General features: G+C 38.2%; 1 protein-coding gene across 1 annotated transcript in view; it reads right to left on the bottom strand.

Moving 5' to 3' along the window:
• Positions 1-25,450, bottom strand: part of PDHX (pyruvate dehydrogenase complex component X) — a 68,775-nt gene that overhangs the window by 35,536 nt on the left and 7,789 nt on the right. The window contains exons 2-3 of the mRNA XM_074230467.1: positions 22,127-22,207; positions 12,096-12,196 (exon numbers count right to left, since the gene is read on the bottom strand). Coding sequence (XP_074086568.1) covers positions 12,096-12,196; positions 22,127-22,187 — 162 coding nt within the window. The 5' untranslated portion in view covers positions 22,188-22,207. The remainder of the gene's footprint in view (positions 1-12,095; positions 12,197-22,126; positions 22,208-25,450) is intronic.

Raw genomic sequence — 25,450 nt, 5'->3', positions numbered from 1 at the left:
CCCTTGCCTGGCCCATCCTGTGACCATCCATGTAGATGAATCATCTCCAATCCTTTGGAATGTCATGGTATAGATCTGTCAGCCAATGAGATTTTGCCTTTTACTCTGTTTCATCTGTATCATCCTGATAATCAAACACTATAAAACTAATGCCTTGTAGGGAATACTTGAGTCACATTCAATGAAGAGGGTCAGTCCCTTTAATAAATGGTTACTGGCTTGGAGCTGCCTCAGTTTCTTTTATCATAGAATGTCTGGATTGAACAATTTTGGATGCCACAGTTAAGTCAATTTATGGGGGGGGGGGGAACCTCTGCTTGATCATCTCCATTGAAAAGCAAATCACTTTTTATTATAGACCCAGGGGCAGGTCTAACCTCTCTTCCTTGTTAACAGACTTTCAAATATTTTAAAGACTTTCAATATGCCTTATTTCTCTTATGATACCTAAAAAGTATAAATCAACTAGAACAACTGCTATTGGGCACATTAACAACTGCCATCACTTTGCATTGTGTATATGGGAATAAGGAAATCTGTCCTACTTACTGAAAAAAATTCAAAGTGATACAGTTTAAATATATAACAAGTTACTTATTCTTTTCCTAAAGAGGAAATTGGCTGAACTGGTAGAGAAAACTACAATTCTATGAAATTTTATTGGTATTCCAATGAGAAGAGAAGATCCACTTCTGAATCATGTCTTAAGAAATAAAGCAAGATCACTAATTCCAGATTGAGTGGAAGTGGAGTTAATGATAACCCTAAATTGATTAAAAAGTTTATCTTTTCTAAGCAAAGTCCTTATCTTCAAAGGGAATATATATGATGATGTAGGTAAGATTGATGGGTTCAAGTTTGAAATGCTTATGAGAAAAAAACATTTTAAATTGCTCAGAAGTATCCCTACATAACAACTGTTATTATAGAACGAAGTAGGTAACCTTTTTTCTGCAAGGGCAGATATTTTGGATATTTACAACATCATTTCTAGGCTATATTTGGTCAAACATTTAATTAATTCACCCATAAAAAGTTGTCAGATCAGTCAGAGATTCCCCACTCCTCTTTATAGGAGTATGGAAAAGATCATGGATTGAAAAAAAAATCTCTTCTTTGTGATAGTTTGGTATTTTGCCCTTTTATTAGATGCAAACATTTCAATAATTTTCTTTCTTTTACTGACATAAATATTTAGGACCATGGATTTGCCTCTGGGCATAGTTTTGATTTCATCCCAGAGATTTAATATTTAATTTAATAATAGCACTTGTGTTGTCAAAGTGCTAAAAAATTGTTATTGTTATGATTTCTCACATAATTATCATCTAGCTACTTTGCTCCTACTTCAATGATTGAGTCCACCTCATCTCAACTGAGTCTCCAATGAAGTCAACAAAAAGTCGTCCCTAAAATTGATTTGCTATTCTTGTCTCAACAGCAGCTATTTCAATCTTTGTATTGTAAGTCTGTGATCTTGTCTCACTGAACTCAGATCACTGAGCTTCCTCCTCCATCTTCTCCTTACCTCTAATCTCAAATGAAAAAAAGGGTCTCCGTCCCATGGTAAACCTCTCTCCAGACACTTTTTTTTTTGGTAAGGCAATGGGGTTAAGGGACTTGCGCAAGGTCACACAGCTAGGCAACTATTAAGTGTCTGAGGCCGCATTTGAACTCAGGTCCTCCTGACTCCAAGACCAGTGCTGTCCGCTGCGCCATCTCACTGCCTCTCTAGACACTTGACCTAATCCCACCATCAACTTCAAGCTTGCTCTCAACTGCTCTCTCCTGGCTCTCTCCTTTATCCAACTGATCTTTCTTGGTACTCATCTCTGCCATATATTCACAGATGTCCTCCAAGACTCTGGCCTGGCTACCCTTCTTTTTTCCCCTCCTACACTTATTTTCACTTTGTGACTATCAGTTTCCAAAGCTTTCACCTTCCCCTTTGCAGACAATTCCCTAGGCTTCGGGCCAACCCCATTCTTTGCTGAGCTAGTCACACATTTCCACCTTCTTCTTGGACATTTCAAGGTGATGTCTCAAATGCCCAAACACAAACTCAACACATACAAAACAACGCTAATTTTAGCCATATTAGACCTAAAACTATCAATATAAAGTGACAGTCATCAAAACTATCTGGTAGTAGTGAAGAAATAGAGTAGTAGAATAATGGAATATACTAGATACAAAAGAAACAGTAGTAATAGTAATATCTTGTTTGATAAACCTAAAGATTCCACCTTCTGGAATAAGAACTCACTAATTGCCAAAAACTGTTGGAAAAATTGGAAGACTGTATGGCAGAATCTAGGCATAAATCAACATTCCACACAAATTGGTACAAAATTTAGACATAAACAAAGAATAGTCTAGCTATCAGATCTATGGAGAGGAAAGGAATTTATGACCAAACAAGAGATAGTGAAATCAGAAACTGCAAACTGGATAATTTGGATTATATTAAATTAAAAATGTTTTACATGCACAAAAAAAAAGCCAACATAACTTAGATAAGAAGGAATTCAGAAAACTGGGAAACAATTTTTATGGCTAGAATTTCTGATAAAGGACTCATTTCTAAAACAAATAGAGAACTGAATCAAATTCATAAGAATACAAGCCATTCCTCCAATTGATAAATAGTCAAATGACATGAACAGGCAGTTTCCAGATGAAGAAATTAAACCTACCTAGTCATATGAAAAATGTTCCAAATCGTTATTGATTAAAGAAATATAAAATAAAACATTCATTCTGAGTTATCACCTCACACCTCTCAGACCAGCTAAAATGACAAAAAAAAAAAGGAAAATGAGCAATGTTGGAGAGGATGTGGAAAACTGGGACACCAATGCATTATTAGTGGAATTGTAAACTGAGCCAACCATTCTGGAGAGCAATTTGGAATTATGCTCAAAGGGCAATTAAAAATGTGCATACCCTTTGATCTAGCAATACTACCACTGGGCCTGTATCCTGAAGAGATCATGAAAAAGGGTAAAAACCCCACATATACAAAAATTATTCATAGCAGCTCCATTTGTAGTAGCAAAGAATTGGAAATTGAGGGGAGGTTCATAAATTGGGGGAATGACTTTACAAGATGTAGTATATGTATGTGATAGAACACTACTGTTCTTTAAGAAATCATGAGGGTGGGGGCAGCTAGGTGGCGCAGTGGATAGAGCACTGGCCTTGGAGTCAGGAGTACCTGGGTTCAAATCCTAACTCAGACACTTATTAATTACCTAATTGTGTGGCCTTGGGCAAGCCACTTAACCCCCATTGCCTTGCAAAAATCTAAAAAAAAAATGAGGGTGGGGCAGCTAGGTAGTACAGTGGATATAGCACTGGTCCTGGAGTCAGGAGGACCTGAGTTCAAATCTGACCTCAGACACTTAATAATTACCCAACTGTGTGACCTTGGGCAAGTCACTTAACCCCACTGCCTTACCAAAAAAAAAAAAGAGAAAGAAATCATGAGAAATTGTATTTCCGAAAAATCTGGAAAGACCTGCATAAACTGATACTGAGTGAAATGAGCAGAACCAGAACAATAAATACACTAACAATAACATGGGGCAATGATGAACCTTGATGGATTTGTTCATTCTATTAGTGCAATAATCAAGGACAATGTTGGGAGAGCCTTGATAGAGAATACCATCTGAACCCAGAGAAGAAATTACATACAAATTAAGAGACCAAGAAATTATCTATCAGATCTATGGAAAGGGGATAAATTTGTGACTAAACAAGAATTGAGGCACATTAAAAAACTGCAAAATGGATGATTTTGACTATGCTAAATTAAAAAGGTTTTGCTTTGATAAAATCAATGCTGCCAAAATTAGAAGGAAAGAAGAAAGCTGGGAAACAATCTTCACAACTAGGAGTTCTGATAAAGGTCCCATTTCTAAAATATATAGAGAATTGCATCAAATTTATAAGGTTACAAGTCATTCGCCCAATTGATAAATGCTCAAAGGATATCAACAGAAGTTTTCAAATGAAGAAATTAAAGCTATATATAATCATAAGAAAAATTGCTCCAAATCATTATTGATTAGAGAAATACAAATTAAAACAATGAGGTATCACCTCACACCTATCAAGATGAAAAAAAGGGGAAATAATGCTTGAGAGGTGGTCGGAGGATTGGGATATTGATGCATTGCTGGTGTAATTGTGAATGGGGCCAACCTTTCTGGAGAAGAATATGGAACTATGCCTGAAGATCAATAAAACTGTTCACACCCTTGGACCCAGCAATTCCAATTCTAGGTCTATAATCAGAAGAAATTATATAAAAAAAGGGAAAAGCCCTACATGTTCCAAAATATTCACAGCAGCTCTTTTTGTAGTGACAAAGTATTGGAAATGGAGGGGATCCCCATCTATTGAGGAATAGCTGAACAAGTTATGGTACGTGTATACTACAGAATACTATTGTTCTCCAAGAAACCATAAATGGTCGGACTCTAGAGAAGTATGGAATGACTTATAGAATCTGATGCTGAGCGAAGAAGTAGAACCAAGAGAGTAATGTACACATCAACAACAACATTGTGAGATGAGCAACCTTGATGGAAGCAGCTCCTCTCAGCAGTTCAGAGAGCTTGAACAACTGTATTAGAACTAGACAACTGTTAATATGTTAGCCCCATCCAGAGGAAGAAACACAAACAAACAAAAAAAAATCAACCCTTCCAAATCTGATGAACACTTTATAAAAATTATCTCTTATGTATCTCTTTCCCTTAATCCTAATTCCTCATACTGAAAATAACTAATAAGTAAACATGTTTTTCAAAAATATGTATTTGCAATGCTAACCTGACTGTTCACTGATGAGGGGAGGGGGAAGGGAGGGTGGAGGAAATTTTGTAACTTAAAAAAATTCATATGCATGGAAAGGGGCGGGGAGGAAGAAAGAGGGGAAGGAGGGTGCCCCTTTCCTACTCCAGGCTTCTTCCAGGCACTCAATGTTTCTGCTGCATTGATGCACTAGCAGCTACTTAGACACCACATTTCCCTGCTCATTTCCATGCTCCCTGAGGTAGGAAATGTCTGACCTCTCACTTCCACTCTATTTTCCCTGACTTCCTTCAAAGCATAGCTCAGATCCCACTTTCTGCTCAAGATCTCTCCCACTTCCCCTGGCTACCAGGGCTTCCTCCTCTGAAATTCCCTTCCATCTCTGCTGACAGATCTTGCATGTAAATTGTCTCCCTCACTCAAATTTGAGCTCCTCAAGGGAGGAGGTTGAACTAAACCTCTCCTTGGACCCCAAGCCCATAGCATAGTACCAACTACTTAGGCAGCGCCTAAGAAAGATTGGTTAATTAACAGGATGGCAGTTTGTAACTCAACAGAAACTAGACAAAATGAATTTTAAGATGAAATAATAATTAGTAATAATAATAATCATTATTCAGGTGACCACAGTAAAATCTTTGGGACATTTTTATTGTACCATCCCCCTCCCTCTCTCATTCCAATCTAAATAAATTAGGATTTCCAAATTCTTTTGGGATTCTTTATCAGGAGTGCCATCACACACACACACACACACACACACACACACACACACACACACGTAATGGCATGAAAAGATAATGAGGTTCAAGAATCACAGAATATGAGCTGAAAAGGATCTCAGAAATCAGCTAGTCTACATCTGACACATGGTCAATCAACCTCCCTCTACATTTTCCAGGTAAGGAAACTCCCAGTTCTGTGACAAAACATCTACTGTATAGCTAAAATTGCTGAAAAGTTATTTCTTAAAGGATTCAGAACTGGAAAGGGCCTTGGAAATCACTTAGAGTAACCCCTCATTTTACATAAGAGGAAACGGGGTCCAAGAGAAGAAATGCCCTGCCCAAGGTCCCACAAGCCAGGAAGTGCAGAGCCAGGGCCTGTACCCAGACACCATCTGCCTGCAGACATTTTTCGCAATTCAAAATCTATTACTAGGTAGCTACGTGAGAATGATCAATTCAAAAAGATTTTTATGTGCAAAATAAGACAAGATTTCAAACTAGCCAGAGTTTATACTGACATGGCCATTCAAATCAAAATCATAGTTTGTAGTTTCAGTAGTTGTAGTAAAACTATTAATGCTTTTCATTGTCATGAAGAAATTCAGCCCAGAAACGAGGGCTGAAGGAAGAGTCCTCCAGTGAGGGCAGTGAGGTCCTCCAGTGACTATCCTCTAGTGCTCACAGTATCAATCCCAGAAGCTCAGCAAAGTCTCCAGAAATCTACAATCACTCTAAAGAACATAGCTGACCTCTACAAGAAGGAAAAGCCAAGTAAGTAGATAGCACCAATATTTTTCTATACTTCTGTAGTGGTGAGTCATGGGTTAAAAGGAAGACTTGACATTAAGGATCACCTAAAGAACAAAGAATCATGAGTTGACTACACTACAATTTGTTACACACATTAAACTACCAAGCTAAAATAAGCAACCAAGGACTAAGAAAGACAGGCTAGCCTTGTCTCAAGAGAATAATCTGTGTGCTGCACTAGCATCCATGGGATAGGAGGAAAAAAGGAAGGTCTCTGGCACACCAGGAGGAGATGAGCAGGAGTCACTCCGATGAGGCAGAGGTGGAGGGGTGGAGCACACATAACCTTGGAGGGGAAACCCATGTCAATTCAGTTATGAGTTATAGAGGTTTTTTTCACATTAATAAAATCTATTTACTCCTAAACTACTGATGTGTGAAACTGAAGGTCATGTGAACCTGGGAGAGGCTGCTGGCACCTAGAAGAATGGGAAAATTATTCTAAGTGTAAAAAAACCAGCTGAAAACAAAAAGTGACAGTGAAGACAAACATTCAGAAAGAAGACAATATCTCAGGGACATACAAGAATCACTGGACTCTGGAGCAAGAGGAAATCTTAAGGTGCACCTGACTAGTTTAAACCCGTCATTTTTTAAAATAACAGACATAAGACTCTGAAGCATGGTCAGTGGAACAATCAGAAATGGAGGAAGGAGTTCCCTCACCTAAAATGTCATTAGCATTGGGCAGTTATATAAAGATGGAGGGTAATGATAAATGACAGCTTAGTTGCAGAGGGCCTCAATTCAAGATAAAAAATGGGGACTTCCCAGGCAGCCACTAGCTTGGGTGACTTGAGGACAACAGTTTACCACAAGCTGATGTTTGTGATATAGTGTGGTTATTAAAAATGCTGATACATTGGCTGGATTCAACAATGGTAATAAAACACAAACCCTAACGTTCATCTTTCTGCCACATGTGGGTGACATTTGGAAATCTGTACTTTGAAAAAAGATTTAGAAAGAGAAAACATTGGTAGCTTTGAACATTTCCAAGTACAAAGACCTCTTTTTAATGACCAGTCTATACATATATTTGAAAAATATGTGCTTATATTGGCTTTTCATATGTAAAAAGAAAATAAAAAAATCTCACCAATGTGAGATTATTTATTCAATTTCCATGTGGTCACTCTGCATAACTAAATAAAAACCAAAATGTGTGGAGCCCATTTGGAATCATGGATACCTTGGAGTGATTCCATAGCACCAACAGATTCACAGTTCATTGGCTGGAAACCAGCCAAATACTGGAGAGGCCTGGGAAAAACCCCACCAAAACTAAGAGATATGTTAACTCAGTGATAGCTACATTCACTCTACTGGTACAGACAGCATTCCATTCATGTCTGCAAAATGTGGGAAGAATAATGTCCAATAAGACTAGAAAGAGGCTGAGGCCAGGTTGTAAAGAGCTTTAAAAGCTAAATAGAGAAATATATATTTTTATAAGCAACAGAAAAGTAATGGAGTTAGATGAATATACGAGTCAAATGTCCAGAGATGCATTTATAGAAAATAACTTTGGTAGTAGTGTGTAGGATGGAGTGGGGACAGCTGGAGGCAGGGAAACTAGTAGACTGTTGCAATAATTTAGGTAAGGTGTAGCTTCTATGAGTGTAGAGAAAAGGTCTGCGGCAAGAAATGCTGTGAAGGTAAGAGACAGCAAGCTGTAGCAAATGATTAGCAATGTGGACTGAGACTAAGGGAGAAGTCCAGAAAAAAAGCAGATCTAAAATGATTCTTCTAGTGGTGGTGCCTTTTACAGGATAGGGAAGTTTGGAAGAGGGGGAGGATCTAAGAGGAAAGATGAGTTTAGTTCAGAGCCTACTGCATTTAAGATGGCTTCATGATAACCAGTTTGCAATATCCAGTAACTGGAAATCAAGGACTAAAGCTGAGAAGAAAAACTGAAGCTAGCTCTGAGAATCAAGTACATAAAAAAGATAATTAAACTCATGAGAAGTAATGAGAATCCTGAAAGAGCACATAAGAAGAGGTCAAGGCAGTGGCAGTGACTTTACTAGCCTGGCCGCAGCCAGGGTTGCCCCAATGCTTCAGCTGGGCTGGTTCAACTGCCCCAAGAGGGGCAGCTGCTTGTAGTTGGTGGGTATGAACAAAAAACAATTTACAATATCCAAAGGACTGTGGGTACATTAAAAGACTTTCTCATATACGGTTATTTATTATAATGAACCCTGACTGGTTATGGCCTGAAGAAGGCAAGGGCCGAAGCATCAGTGGGTTGTAATGGTCAGAGAAGGTGAACAATTTTTGTCTGATGACAAAAGATGTCCATTTTTTTTCAGAATCAACATTTTGTTTAATTTAAATAACTCAGGTTGGAACTACCATGCTGGCAGTGTGGACTTCTCATTGTCATTCTAATTGATCAATGCTGAGTACCCACAGATTATTGATTTTAAAAGACTCCTACTTTAACATGTTCTTGTCTCTCCAGACACAATCTCACTTTTTGAGAAGGTAGGGAGGTGGTGCCAAGAACTCTATCAAAGGTGAGTCTGGCAACTGTTCCTGCAGAGAACAGGACACTGTACCAAGGAGTCAGTAAGAGTTGAATACAAATCCTATACATCAGGTACTGGTTGGACTTGTGACCACAGAGGAAATTATTTCATTGTCTGCCTCAGTTTCTTCATCTGTAAAATGGAAATAAGCATCTACCTCATAAGGTCAAATGATATATCTGTAAAGTACTTTGCAAACCTTTACTCTTATTAAGCATGCATAGTCCTCACCATTTCAGGTACCTTCTTATTCTCATAGATAATATTCAAGAGGTATGAGGCTTCTGAAGAATCTGAATTCTGAATTTCCATTTATTAATCCCAATGTTTTGCTTTCAATCCCTACATCAGAAGCCCTAAGCATCAAGGTAAATGTTAACTTTGGTTTAGAGAATCTCTTCAAATTCCTAATAACATTTCTCTATTTCAGCAATGTTCCCCCTCATCCATGATCATCATGAGCACTGCAGGTGAGGGGAAGTTAGTTCTGAAGACTGAGGCACTGCCTTTAGATGATTCTCAAAAGAGAACATGCCAGTTTTCTTCCCCTTGATTATATAACTTTTCTCATTCTCACTATTTAAAGTGAAGTTTATAAATAATCTTAAAATGGGTTGCTTCTAAGCTACATTAATCTTCTTTTTAAAACAGAAGGCTATTTTAAAATGTGTATGCACATCCTGAGGAGTTATGGTCCAAGAATTTATCACCTAGAAACTAAACCTCTCAATAGGTAGCTAAGACAGTCCTTAAGCAGCAAACATAATCAAAATAATTATATGGATAAAATTTGGGATTTACAAGAAATGGTTATCTAGTGCTAGGATTTATAAAGTTTTGTGGCTTCTAAAAAAATCACTAGAAGTTGTAATCTTCAGTGTAATCTGAAGAAAAGTAATCAACCTACTCTGTGCAGACACTGTATTAGAAAAAGGGAGTAAATTAACTGCCCTCTCTCATTTAAAATATTAAAAAAGACAATAATTTCATTGCTCTCTATCTTCTACAAGGATAGAACAAAAGAAATGGACACAAACTTAAAGAAAAGATTATGGATAGAACCAAGGTGGCCAAAACATCAAAAAACTCTTGGATTTTTCAAATACAGTGGAACCTAGAGGCAAGAATTGGACTAGAGGATAGAATTCTTTTCCAATACTTTCTAAACTAGGATTTTTTTTCTCATGTAATTAAGAGTTAAATATTACTTCCCATAAAACCTAGGAATTTAACAGTAGAACTTCCCTTCTCTGATAGTTGCATCACATTTTCCTCATTAAGGGTTTCTTCTGGTCTTATTTGAGAGAGCAACTCTAATGGGCAGGTCACATTGTTCTTACTTCACATAGAGGTCAGAAGAAGCAACACTAGGACACTCCCCCCAAGGGCTCTCTGAAGAACTACTTAATCAGTTGGGAGACACAGGAGACACTGGCACAGGAATACTTAGCATGGTGTGCCTGCATTAAAGAAGGCACTGCATGTACTATGAGCAGCAGCTGAAAAAAAACAAAAACATAAGCTATCCAAATTTAGAGACATCTTCACTCCAAAGGTTCATATGAACTAGTTGTGCCCGACTTGGGTTAATGCCTTTAGACCTTATATTGGTCTAATCAGCCACAGTCAGACACATGTGATGTCATCTTGGTCCTCTTCCAAAACAAAAGACAACAACCAACGAATCAATCTGAAAGATTCTCTTCTGAATAGCATTTCTATAGAAGCCATTTTGCATACAAACAGCCACTTAATTCCTTGCTAGTGGCACATGAGATATTTAAAACAATGGAATAACTCTGAAACCCGTAGCTTTCTTATATATTACTTTCCTGATTACAAAGCACCCATCTGGATCATTAAATAAGCCATTACTACCAACTAAACACTTTTTAAAAACATCAACACTTGAGTGTGACATAAATGGACAACCTTTCAATGCCATCAGGATCATATAAAAAAGAAAAATATAAATAATGTCATTTTCATGGGATACAACAAAGTTCTTAAGCACAATGGGGACATGGATTCAATGCTAAAAATTTCTACTTTATACCAAGTTAATGCATGGGTATATATATATATATACAAACCCAAAGTAATATAACTTTAAAATCATTTATATGTGCATGCTCACACACAGACATATATATATAACTGCATATTTCAATGAATCAGTGAATTCATCAAATTACTCCCTCACATATTTATTTAAATATTTATTTATGTTTAAGTATAACTTATGTTAAGGGCATTATGCTCACTCAAACATACACATTTTGATATGCTTTCAAGTTTTAGAGTCTCCTTACATTAGTCCTATTTGAGGTGAAGAAGTAGGATAGATACTCGTATATAAGTGCAGGCTTCTATATCTATGGATGTTTTCAAGTAAAGGGAAGTCAGCAAGCATTTGTTAAGCATTTCCTGTATACCAGCATTATGCTCCATATGGTCATCATGGATTGTTTCCTCTGATGATGCCAGGACTTGGACTACTTATCGAACAGGGATAAGAACTAGGTAACTGTAAAGAAGTAATGAGACAAAGAGCTAAAAACGCTACCCAAATACAAGCAACCAAGAATTCTGGATATCGTAAAGATGACTTTCAAAAAGAACAAGATAAAAGATTTCTCTGGCGGGGGGGGTGGGGGTGGGCCTGAAGCCTAGGTCTCCCAACTTTCACCCAGGTTGGAAGATGAGGAGCCACTCCAAGTCCTAGGGGCCTGGACCTGTGCCACTTCTGAGCAGGTCCAGCCCAGTGCTGCTGAGAAGTCCCAAAATCAAGAGATTCAAAAGCCTCAGTTCGTCCAGAATCTGGTATTATATGCCCAAGAGAAAACATCAATGTGAGCCTACTTGCAGGAAAGATGATTATTCTCAACAACATTTAATTTATTGGTACCTTTTGTTTGAAGATTTTAATAATACACAGAAGCTGTGTGCTTTGACTTTCAGACAAATACTGGACTTCATTCCAACATAATGAAAAAATCAGACTAAAATAAGAGGTTTTTCTCTTGCCAATAAAGTACAATAAATTTCCCAATGATTAGAAACTAAATCTCTACATTATTTGAACAAAATATAGCCAAGACAAATGTGAATGTACATTCACATTATGCATTTTGATAGTATTTTAAATGATAAATTAAGCAATAGAATTATAAAAGTTCTGCAACTACAAATGGCAACTTACCACTATTTTAGCCAGAACACCATCATCTCCTGAATCCAAGGTGACCACGGCTTTGTCCGTTTCAATTTCACATAATGCATCTCCAGCACTCACTGCCTCACCTAGAAAAGAAGGTGTGGGATGTGTTTGTGATTTCTTTTTGAGATCTTAAGACAAATATCTTTTTGAAAATGCAAATGGGTGGCAAACAGATCCTTAGAACAAGAACAACCATGGTCTCCATTCTTCAAGTCATAAGAGTTAATTCATGAACAGAAATGATCCAAAATTCATAGGAAGTACTAGTGGAAAGCTATGAAAGAGAAATTTAGAAATATGCTTGGCAAAAATAACAATTTCATAAAAGCATTTTATAAGAAGGATTGACTTAATTGACTTATTGACTTAATCAATAATCACTTACAAAACTAGATGCCAGGGACTATGGCTACTGAAAGAAAAAACAAAATGGCACCTTCCCTGAAGAAGCCAATATTCTATCAAGGGAGAAGACATGAACACAATAAGCATATACTGGTAGCTAGAAAGGAGTAAGAAAAATTCAGGCAGAATAGTTTCTTAACCCAGGACACATAAACTTCTTTTTCTTTAAAACATTTAAGGGGCAGTTAGGTGGCGCAGTGGATAGATCACCAGCCCTGGAGTCAGGAGGACCTGAGTTCAAATTTGACCTCAGACACTTAATAATTAGCTAGTTGTGTGACCTTGGGCAAGTCACTTAACCCCTACTGCTTTACAAAAACAAAAAAAAGTATTACAATAAAATATTTAAAAACTATGCTTCAATATAATTGGATTACTTTGTAATCATATATTAATATAATAAACCATATTTATATATTTGAAAACATTTTTCAGATTAGGGGTTCCTAGGCATCCCCAGGTTGTTGAATGAATCTGTTAAGTTAAAGGTAGCATTTATTCTCCCCTTTGAAGGAAAAGAGGAATTCCGGATTCCCAGTCCTGAGAATAAATATCCTGTGAAAAGGTACCAAGGAAGAAGGTGGGATTTCTTGTGTAAGGAACAAAAAAGTCACTTGGCTGGAGGGAATAATGCACAACAGGATTAAAACTGGAGGCCCAAGTCATACCCCTAAGGGATTTAAAGGCCAAACACAGAAAGCTGGAGGCAGATGGAGGTTCAAGAAGTAACAGAGAAGGGGGCGTGCCATGGTGTAAAGTAGGGATTGGAATGGAGGGAGGGGAGCAATAAGCAGACCAATTAGGAGGTGATTCTAAGAATCACCTCAGCTGAGAGAGCAGCTAGATGGTGCAGTGGATAGAGTACCAAACCTGGAGTCAAGAGAACCTGAGACACTTAAGAAAAGAAAAAAGAAAAAGGGCCACAACTAGGGTGGTGGTGGAGTAGGCAGAAAAGAGGTGGATATGAAGTGTAATCATAAAGGGAAAAGCAACAAGATTTAGCAACTGGGAGTTGGGAGGGGAAGGTAAATGAGATGTCAAGTATGACTCTAAAACTGTGGTACTTGATGACAGAGATGATGGAGAGGTCCTCAACAGAAAGAATTTAAGACTGGAAGAGAAGTAAGTTTCGGCATAAATACACTGAATTTAGTGATTCTTGGAGACATGCAATTTAAAAGGTCCAGTAGGCAGATGGAGAGTAATTTGTACATGTGTATATATTTACACAGTGTGTGTATGTGTGTATAAAACATAACTTTATTATCTATAAAGGATGTTTAAAATCAAGAAAATTTGTGTTTTAACCTGAAACTGTCCTCTCAAAACTATAATATATCTGAGGTAACTAAAGCCTAAAGGCACATAATCTCATATATTCTGGTTGATTTGTTTTACTAACAAAGTAAATTTAAAATAGGAAGGATTTTATTCCTCTTTATTTCTGTATGAACATTTCATCCAGAGATGTGGGGGTAGAAATTTGTGATATGAAAAACCATACAATAAATGAGGAAGGTCAGCATGAGATGAGATACAAGAACATCTGAAAAAAGGATCTTATCCTCCAATGCTTTTCAACCTGAGACTTTAATAGCTTGTGTTGTTGCGCACATATATCTCTTTCCATCTGTGACTCACGATTTCTTCATCAGCAAAATGAAGGTGCTAAGCCAGAAGACCATTAAATTCTCTTCCAAATCTAAATTTTACAATTCTATTCACAAATTTTAAAATTTCAAAGACTTAATTATTTATTTTTAAATGGGAAGTAACATTTCCATGAGGGAAGAGGGGCCTAGGATTTAAGAACAATGAACCTGTTTGTTAAATTTCCAATTAAAAGTGTGTCTCTGGCAAGCATACTTCTGAACAGTAGTTAAAGTCATTACAACAACACTGGTGACCCCTGTTGGCTTTATCAAAAACTTCTAATGAAAAACTTTTGACTGACCTTTAAGAATTTTTTTCCTCTGAAAAAGCTGCCTCTTTTTTTATTGAGGGCGGCTAGGTGACGTAGTGGACAAAGCACCGGCCCTGGCGTCAGGAGTACCTGGGTTCAAATCCGGTCTCAGACATTTAATAATTACCTAGCTGTGTGGCCTTGGGCAAGCCACTTAAACCCGTTTGCCTTGCAAAATCCTAACCCCCCCCCCAAAAAAACAGTATTGTTTGCTGCATGTGTTTCTTCTATGTATATTTGGTCGGACATATTTATTCTTCATTTTTCTAATTAAGTACCATTTTGAAATCCTCATATGGATCACCCAGGACAGAGCTGTGAAAAAGGGTCCAACTGTGATCATTGTACTTAAGTGAAAAAATATAATACTATAGAGCACTGAAAATCCATTTCTTGTGTATTCCTTGTTTTTCCAGCTTTCTAGCCTAGTTTTGGGGATGAGATCTCATGCTTAGATTTTTGAAAACTGATTATTAAAAATGACCAATGAAACATGTTAAGAAAATATACTAATGTAAGAAATCACAGTTCCTTAGGGTTAATTCAAAAAGTCATTTAAAAAAATCTCAATTCAATGTCAAGCATAATTACCTTTTCAAATAAAGAGAGAAAAATGGGTACTCAAAACCTAGTATTAAAGGGAAATGGATCTATTATTTTTTGTATGGAACCTCTAACTTCCCCAGTTTCACAATGATGTTCAACTTTCTCATCTAAGAGAATTGCTTGGGGTGCGAGGAAACTGATCAACTTGCCTGAGGAAACAGCCACTATACATCAGAGGCAAAATTTGAACTCTAGAGTTCAGCTCTGTCTATTCACTAGACATTACAGCCTTGTGTCACTTTTTAAAGAGCTTAAAATATTCTAACATAACTTAAAATGAACTGACACACTAATGAACACTTCAAAGAATCCACTATGTCATTACAAGGGAAACTTCCTTAACAGAAATAACGGCAAGCAGTCTGTGCCTTTTATTGTGCATGTATAGGTAGCTCCAACAAAGAGAAGATGCCTTGTCTAGTTACTTTAATATTTCACAAACACAAGGGCAACACCTGAGCTCTCCCATCTGTTACTTGTTACACAACTGGCCCACTGCCTCTTCTAGGCAAACTGTCTATGATGCAGCCTACCAACCCACAAACCTACCATGCATCTTTTAGATCAGAGGTTGTTAGCCAGGGTTCCATGAGTTTGGTTTTTTTTTTTAGGTTTTTGCAAGGCAAACGGGGTTAAGTGGCTTGCCCAAGGCCACACAGCTAGGTAATTATTAAGTGTCTGAGACCCGATTTGAACCCAGGTACTCCTGACTCCAAGGCCGGTGCTTTATCCACTATGCCACCTAGCCGCCCCTCATGAGTTTTAATTATATGTAAACAATATATTGCACTTTGTGCATTTTAAAAATGATTCTGAGCAGGGGTCTGGATATAGCTTTATCAAAGTGACCACAATGTTCAGAACACAAATAAGGCTAAAAAAATTCTGCTTTAAGTCATCTGCAACCTTGATTCTTAGGAGATTAAAGTCATCCACAATTATTATAACCATATCTGTAATAATCACTATGAAAACATTACTATCATTAAAATGAAAATTTCTGAAATATAATCCAAAAGCATGAGTTACATCACAAAGAAAACCAAAGCCAAGGGGGGGGGGGGGTCATCAAAATGCTACAAATATTTATCCCTCCTGAATTTGTCAATGGGCTGTTTCAACTGATAACTTTCCATATTATTTTGTCAATAACAAGGATTTCTCAACAGGAGGTTTAAATATGTCATATGTATCCTCAAATGCTTAAATGTCTCTGTCATTGAAAATGAGGAAAAACAAAGTAAAAATCTTTCAACAGAACTAACATTTTGGTGTCATTTTTCTCCTTTAAAACTAAAAGTACCTACATTGTATAAGATTATGGTACTACTTTAATTAGAGTAAAAAAATTATCCTGAAGAAAACACTTATACTGATCTGATAATTCAAAGAGTAGAATGTATAATTTAACTCTCAAGATAATTCAAAATTGTGATATAAATCTTTGGTTGTTCAGTCATTTTAAGTCCTATCCAACTCTTTGCCATCCCATTTGGGGTTTTCTTGACAAACCTACAACCTACAAAGTATTTCTTCATTCACTATTCAATACTGATTTATTCTGTTAAACATAGAATAATGAAGTTAAGTATTCTTATGCTCCTGGTAAAATTATTATTTAGCATGGTTATCAAAATTAGCCTGCAAATATAATGTCTGCTACTCAAGGATTTATAATTAGTCATTAAAAAGAAAACAGAGGGAGAGCTATCACCTTATTTTAGAGGTAGCCAGATGGCAGAGAAAAAAGCAATGGATTTGGAATCAGAAAAGGGAAATTTTAATTCCATCTCAGATACTTAATTAGGTGTGACCCTGGGCAAGTCACTTCACCTTGTTTGCCTCAGTTGCTTTTAAGTAAAATAGGAGGATAATAGCACCTACTTCGCCAGATTGTGACAAGAATGAGACATTTGTAAAGTACTTTGCAAAGTCTAAAGTGTTATGTAACTTACAGCTTTTATTATTACTGATTATTTTAAAACCCAACCTTCTTAGTTAAGCAACCTGAGATCATTTAGTTCAACTGCCTCTCGCTTAACAGAAAAAAATTCAATCTCAGCTTAAACTGCTAGTTCATGAGACCCCACCAAGAGCAGCCAGGGGCACCAGAAGGCACAGAGCACCAGATCCATCTCAGGAAGCCTCAAATCTGAATTCAGACACTTATTGGCCGTGGAACTCTGAGCAGGACACAACCCAATTTGCCTTGTCTTCCTCATCTATAAAATGAGCTAAAGAAGGAAATTACAAATCATTCTAAATGTCTGCCAAGAAAATACCCAACAAGGTCACATAGAGTCTGAACAGGGTCACAGAGGATTGAACATCACTGTACTACATTCTCAGTTACAACAGATTTATAAAACTCCAAATATGCAGAAACATAAGACTTTTTTTATGCACAGGATTAAGTGACTTACCCAGAGTCACTTAGCATCATGTGTATGAGGCTGGATTTGAACTCAGTCCTCCTGATTCTAAGGCCCATGCTCTATCCACTACACCACCTAGTTGCCCCAGAAAATATATTTTCAATACATTATTATATGCATTTAATACATGCTTGAACTAAGATGAATGCATGTGTCCATAAATAGGCATACATATATGTGCATGTTTTATGAATTTAGATGTATTGATATGAAACATTTATCCATAAAAAGAATATGAGTCCCACCAATGGAAGCACCCCTCCCCTCCCCTCAGTCCAAACAATGCATCCCCACAGGCAGCCCTAAAGCATGACTCCATCAAGGAATCACCTCTGCTCTACATTATCAGAAAATCTTCTACCAATGGCATTGCCTTATCAGAGATGAGGCTTTTTAAGGGTAACATTTAGAAGAAAATACTGGCTATGAAAATATCTGTAAAACTTCCAAATTAAGACCAAGTAGGACACAGTTCCTATGTAGAAATGGACCCAGATTCTCCTGGGGCACAGAATTTGGAACTAGAAGCAGCTCTGGAGATCACCTCATTTCCTGGGTGAGGAAACATAGCCAAGGGCAAACAAAGAGCAGGAGCAGCAGAGTAAGATGACTCCATTTCATCTTTACAGCAGATCCAGTCACTGCCTGAAGACACGATAAATCTATGAAGTTTTTTTTAAAATATTCCTCATGTTCTCATATATGAATAACTAATCAAGTGACAGTGGGCTAAAAGAAGACAAATGTGAGTCCAAGGAATCGTCTTTAGCAATGTCTAATTAGGCCTGGAAATTTGGAGAAATTAATCTTCTTACAATTATCCCTAACAGACTGTTCTGTGATTGAACCATGACTTGAGAAGTGAGAATAATACCAGACCAGTTCATCTAATACAGAAATAACCAGAGCTCTATAATTCACCAGAAATGAGAAACCTAGAAATAGTCTGAGAAAGTATATTATTTATGAAGGTGAGGCTCTGTGAGACAAAACTCACCACAACTTAACTGCCCCCAAGACCCAGTCACTCCCTGTCCTGGGAGTTCATGGCCCAGATCAGTGGGAGACTCCTGCTCTCTAAAAGTTGTGATGACAAGCAGCAAGTTTCCAGATGTGGAAAGAGAAAGTCATCTGCCTCACCTGCAGTACCCCCAAGATGCTGCCAATCTCTGGGCACATACAACATGGATTTATTAAGCCACTGCTAAGGCCAAAAAAAAAAAAAACCTGCTAAGTGCAGGGATAAAAGAAAAGAGACAAGACCAAACAATTCTTGTTCTCTAGAAACTTATATCCTAAAACAAGGGTCAACATTTGTTGCAATGTCATGGAACCCTTGGGCAATCTGTTGAAGGTAATGACTTCTTCTGAAGGAAGTTTGAAAATGCACAAAACAAAATATTTAAGATTATACAGAAAACCAAATATATTAAAATACAGTTATCAAATTGTTGGGGGGGGGAGCAAGTTCACAGATCCCAATTAAGAATTTCTGGGTGGCTAGGTGGAACAATGGATAGAGCACCAGCCCTGGAGACAGGAGTACCTAAGTTCAAATCCGGCCTCAGACACTTAATAATTACCCAGCTTTGTGGCCTTGGACGAGCCACTTAACCCCATTTACTTCACAAAAATAAATAAATAAGAGTTTCTGTTCTATCATGAACACTATTGTTGTATTAGAAACCAGGAGGGATGGGAATTCAGGGAAGCCTGGAGGGATTTGCATGAACTGATGCTCAGCGAGACGAGCAGAACCAGAAGAACATTGTACACCCTAACAGCAACATGGGGGTCATGATCAACCTTGATGGACTTGCTCATCCCTTCAGTGCAACAACCAGGGACAATCTGGGGCTCTCTGCAACAGAGAATACCATTTGTATCCAGAGAAAGAATTATGGTCTTTGAACAAAGACCAAAGACTATTACCATCAAATTGGGGGGGGGGGGGGAGGTATACTATTATTATGTAATTTTACTATCTCATACTTTTTCTTCCTTTTTTTTTTAAGGTTTTTGCTAGCCAATGGGGTTAAGTGGCTCGCCCAAGGCCACACAGCTAGGTAATTATCAAGTGTCTGAGACCGGATTTGAAGCCAGGTACTCCTGACTCCAGGGTTGGTGCTTTATCTACTGTGCCACCTAGCCACCCCCCTATTTTTCTTCCTTAAGGAAGATCAATGTATAACATGGAACCAATGTAAAGACTAACAGAATGCCTTCTGTGGGGGTGGGGGAGGGAAGCAAGAATAGGGGGAAAATTGTAAAACTCAAAATAAATAATATCTTTCTTAAAAATAAGTTTCTGTTCTAAAATGAAAGTTAACGTGTGTGCGTGCATGCATACAGAAAGAGAATAAATGCATAAAAATACAAAATAGAGACAAAGTAGGGAGGGAAGGCACTGGTGAGGGGGAAAGGGAATCAGGAGTGCACTCAAGCCCAAGATGACCTTGAGCTGCAGTTAGAAGTGATTCTGTGAGGTGATGATAATGATAATTGAGAAAGCATGTACTCTGTGTCAGATATAGTGCTGGAGTACCGTACAATATTACTTTATGTGCCCCTCACAATAAGGTTGGGAGGTAAGTACTTTTATTATTCCCATTTTACAAATGGAGAAACTGAGGCCAAGAGACATGCCCAGAGTCACCCAGCTAGTGTCTGACTCCAGGCTCTGTAACACCCCGAGCTGCCAATAGTAGTGAAATAGTGGGAAGGGGTGGGAGATGGAACAGAGAAAAAGTCAGTTCAAAGAAGACAGGAAAGGCTTCGAAAGCCAAACAGAGTAGTTTGATCACATGGTCAATTAGTTGCCATGGAAGCATCTGGAGTAAAGGATAAAATAGTCATACCTTCGTTTATCAAAAATTACATTAGTAGCCAAGTGGAAGATGCAGTGCAGCAGAGACACTTCATGAGGCAAGAAGATGAAATATGAGGTCACTGCAATAGTCGAGGACACGGCTGATGAGGCTTGAACTTCACAGCCATCACATAACACAATAGTGAAGAAAGATGACAAATGCTAGAAAAATAGGTTCACCAATAAACTCGTGGTAGAGTTGTGAACCAATCCAACCATTTGAGAGAATAATTTGGATCCATACTCAAAGGGTTACAAAACTACACTTGCCCTTTGAACTACTAGGTCTAGATTCCAAAGAGAACTATGAGGGGGAAAAAAAAGGACTTTTAAGTACAAAATTATTTTTGGTAGCTCTTTTTGTGGTGGCAAAAAATTGGAAACTTTTCAATTAGAGAATGGTTAAACAGGTTGAGGTATGACTGCGACAAAATACTATGGTGCTATGAAAAATGAGGAACAGGATGGTTTTAGAAAAATTGGGGAAGACTCATGAACAGAGGCAAAATGGAGTGTGCAGGACCAGAAGATCACTATACACAGCAACAGTATTATTTTAAAGGTGACCAACTGTGAAAGTTCCTTTGATCATGTCAATGATCCAAGATAAATTTTGAAGGACTCAAGACCTTCAGAGAAAGAACTGAGTGCAGATTGAAGCATATTTTCTCCACTTTTTATTTTTCTTGCTTTTGTCCCCCTTGTGCAACATGGCTTAGGTAGAAATATGTTTTGCAGACTTCATATGCTTAATGAGCATCATATTTCTGGGCTTCTCAATGGGTACACACAGGGCAAGTAGAAGGAAAACGAAATCAGAACTGAAACTACCTTTTAATTTTTTAAAAAACTAAAAGTGGTGGCTGTGTGAATGTTATGATCAATGTACAGTTATCCTGTTTCTGTTAACTTCTCTATCAAGTCACAAAAGCTCTCCCCAATTACTCTGAGATTTTCCTTTTCTTCATACTGCCTTTTGTCTTCTGAGAGCCATCTATATCCTGCTACCCCCCTTGAGGATGTTTTTTTTATCTTTGTCTTCTTGGTCTCACACATATAAATGCTTAAGAAATGTCAACTAAAGGCTAGCTGCCCCCTACCCTTTCAGTCTCATCCCCTCTCTGATTCACTGTTAAATGTTTGGTTCCAAGTGGGCTGCCAGCCAGTCCCAGTACTCCCAGCCCCTGCAGGCCAGTTCCATACAAAGTCCCCCCTCCTGCCCAGCCTCTTCTGTGCATTCCCTTTCCTTTTGAAGTTATTCTGATTAGTCCAACTACTCCTTTAGATGTTTTTTGTCTCCTCCCAGTAGTCAGTCAGTCAACACTCATTTAGAATAGCAAGGTCTTAAGTAGAAATTGTTTTTCCTTTCTGTCTTCGTATCTCAGACACCTAACCAGTATCTTACACAAAATAAGTGCTTGCTGTCGAATATAAATGTTACAATATGAAGGAAAGAGGCAAAAGAAAAAACCTGAAAATGGAACTGGGAGTCGTCTTTTATATCCTGAAACTAATATCTAAGGTCAAAGTCTAAAAATACAACATGGTCTTAGGCTATCATTTTTTTCTGGTCAAGAAAAAAGACTGAAACAAGGGGGGAAATTTTTTACTTGTATAACTCAATTTACATTAGCTTAATTTATCCCATGACCGAAATTAATCAACACCAAAACCAAACAAATACAAAATGAACACACTCTCACTCTCTCTCTCTCTCTCTCTCTCTCTCACTTACCTTCCTTTTTCAACCATTTCACAATGTTTCCTTCTTCCATTGTAGGAGACAAGGAAGGCATTAAAATTTTAATAGGATCAACTGAAATAAAAAAATGAAAAAGGTTAGTAACTAAAAGTGAATATACTAAAACTTAGATTCAAATTCATATTGAATTCCCCCCATCTCAAGTTAAGTATTTAGCAGAGAGAGAGAAACTCCCAATTCTAAAGGAGAAAATAGCCCACATACAATTCCTCAAAAAGCACATTTAAGTAGTGTCATACTTATACAGATGTTGAGGAGGGGGTACAGCAGATACAGAGCAACGTTTACAAGTGAGGAAAGCCTGGGTTCAAGTTCTGCCTGAGACATACCGGCTGAATGACAGTAGGTAAGTTTCTTCAACCTTAACAGCCCAGATGCCTCTCTCGAATTCTCAGTGAAGGATCAGATAAGATCTGAGCAGGTAAAGGGAACTGACTGCTCTCTCCACCCATGAGATGGATGCCCTTCCACAGGGGATGCCAAGAATATCTGAGGACTACTAGAGCTGTGAATTCCTTATCCCTCACCCTTGACAAAGGACCAACTCCTCTTCTTTTACTATCATACATTTCTCTGGAGATGTTTTCAAATTCCTTTGTTTATGCACTGATATCCTACTCACACTGTTTCTGTTTCCAGAAACATTATGAGGAAATCAGGGGAATTATAAATTCCCTAAAGGTAATCTACCTCATTCTCCTTTGGTTTAATTCTGGGCCTGACTCCTGCCTTTCAGACTTTTTGTCCCAAGTATACAAAGTGATGGACTAGCTATGGACTGATTTATTACAAGGAAAGTTTTCTTCCCACACTTTTTAAGCTGAAACTTAAATTTCTCATAGAATGATCAAGTATTGATTAAGTTACACTTTTTAAAAAGATGCCAAAGGTATTTTTTTTATTATTCTTATTACTCATTTGGGCAAGCCAAAGTCTGTGAAAATAAGTTAGAAGTCCTGTGTTCATATAAATATGCAGTAAAGTTAAGTGCAAAAACAGAAAAGAGTGAGGTGTAAAGAGACTTCACTCTGAATCTGACTAGCTGGATGGCCTTGGGGAAATCCTTTAATTTCTGATAGCTCAGGTTCATCATCAGTAAAAGAGGGATAATAAAGGCACAAGGTTTCTCTGAAAAAAAAAATGCCTTTTGGCAACCTAATTTTGATGAGTTAAAAATGTTTCCCAGTAATATCCTGGCCATACCATATACCACTGTTAACTGGTAAAAGTCACTATCCTTTTTGGAAGACTTAGTTTCCCCTTCTATAAAATCAGGGGGTTAGTCATGACAATCATCAAGATCACTCCCACAATGTTCTGACCCTAAGATCTGGTTGGTTTCCTTGTTGATGGGAACCCACCTCCTCTTCCCCCAATAACATCCCTGCCTGAGGGGGTGTTACTTCATAGACAGCAGGAAAATCTAGGGATAACATAAGACCATTTCTGAAGGAGTAATTCTCACAGTAACTATCAATTATCAATATTTATTCAACCATCATTTATTAAAGGACACAAAAACAAAACAGTCAAAGGGTCCTGCTGATAAAGAGCTGGCAAGAAAGGGGCAGCCCAAGGTCATTCGGGACTTCCAGCCAGTTCAAGGTCCCCTAGTCTTCTTCTGCTAAACTGTGAGCTCCTGGAGAACAGGCTCTGCCCGGTATAGCTGGATATGGAACCTCAGAGCCCAGGGCCTAATGTCTGTCCTTCATTCTTAAAGAAGATCATGACATCAGGAAGGTGATGTGTCATGACAAGCACTTGAACTGTATCTGAGTGAAAGGATGCTGTGCTAAGTAACCAGCCTCCCTTTCTCCCCCAGAGTCTTCTGGGTCCAATAGTCAGAAAGGAATTAGGACAAATGGAAATGGTCCTGGATGCAAGGCAATAGGGGTTAAGTGACTTGTCCAAGGTCACACAGCTAGTTAGTGTCAAATGTCTGAGGCTGGATTTGAACTCCCATTCTCTAGACTCCAAGGCCAGTGTCCTGTCCAGGGCCATCAAGTTGCCCCAGGGCCTAACACATAATTAAAGTATTTGATAAGAGCATTTTTAGTCATTACTTCATTCAAATACCAGGATTTACAGGTAAAGAGAATCAGAGGGAGAATGGGTTGAGCATAAGGTCACACAAGGATTAGAATGGGGGTCCTCTACTCCAAACCAAATGACCTTCCCAAAGCATCACTTCAGAGCCTGCGCCGACGCCTGCGCCGACGCCTGTGCCTCCTGCGCCTCCTGCGCCTCCTGCGCCTCCTGCCGGGTTGGGGGTGTCTAGAAGGGAGGGTGTCTACACTGAGTGGAGGGGGAGGGATCAAGCCAGGGGATGGGGTGGGGGAAGGGTATGGAGATCAGACCCCTTCTTGCGGGAGGCACTGGTTGACTAGACTTTTGAAGTAAGAGGAAGGTGGAGCATTTCAGGCCTCAAAGATGGCAATGATCTGTCCCATATGGGTAACAGCAAGTCTGCCAGGCAGCTTAGAAACTCAGAAAGCCATGTTCTGCACCCTAAACGAGACGGGCTGAAGCCAGAGAAAAAAGAAGCTCTCTCCTCAGGTTATCAGGGAACTGCAGAGTATCTTAAACAGCCCCAAGCGTAAGAGAATGTATTAAAGAAAGCAATGTGAAGGAGGGGGCAATGAGAAAGTTACTACAACTGTACCAGCAAGCTGACATGGCTAATGGCATCAACGGAGAGACAGGGAAAAGAAAAGAGACACATGGTGGTGGAGGGAGAACGGACAAGGTTTTTCCACAGTTGACTGGATAGGAGGATGGACAGAGGTTTCAAACCAAAACAAAAGGTGTCTATGATGACAGAATCTTCACCAAAACCAGGGAAATTAGGGAGAAGAGGATACAAGGAGAAAGAAAATGAATTCTGTTTTGGCCATGTTGAGTTTAATGTAGCTACAATAATCAATTCAAGAAAGACAGGAGCTAGATACAAAGAGAGCTAAAAGAAGTTGGGCCCCTGCAGTCCACAGGCCAGGGAGTGGGACCAAGGACTAATCTAGACAGTGCATTTAGAATTGGAATCTGGGTTATACAATCCCAAAGTTGGTTAAAAGATTTTTGTCAACTATGGCTATAGCTGCATTCCAGTTTATGCTAAAATATGTTCAAAGTTAATGCCCTGAATGCCTAAGTCTCTCAAATATTTTCATAATTTTGCTTCTCCTACTAGGACAACTTAAACTTAATACTTCTGTCTCAGTATTAATCTCTCTTACCTAAGATTTTCCTCTTTCCATTAGTGATGACACTGAGAACTAGAGATCTTTAAATTACTACAGC

This window comes from Macrotis lagotis, chromosome 3 (assembly GCF_037893015.1).
Source record: "Macrotis lagotis isolate mMagLag1 chromosome 3, bilby.v1.9.chrom.fasta, whole genome shotgun sequence".
NCBI lineage: Eukaryota > Metazoa > Chordata > Mammalia > Peramelemorphia > Peramelidae > Macrotis > Macrotis lagotis.
This window is presented reverse-complemented; position numbering and strand designations above follow the sequence as displayed.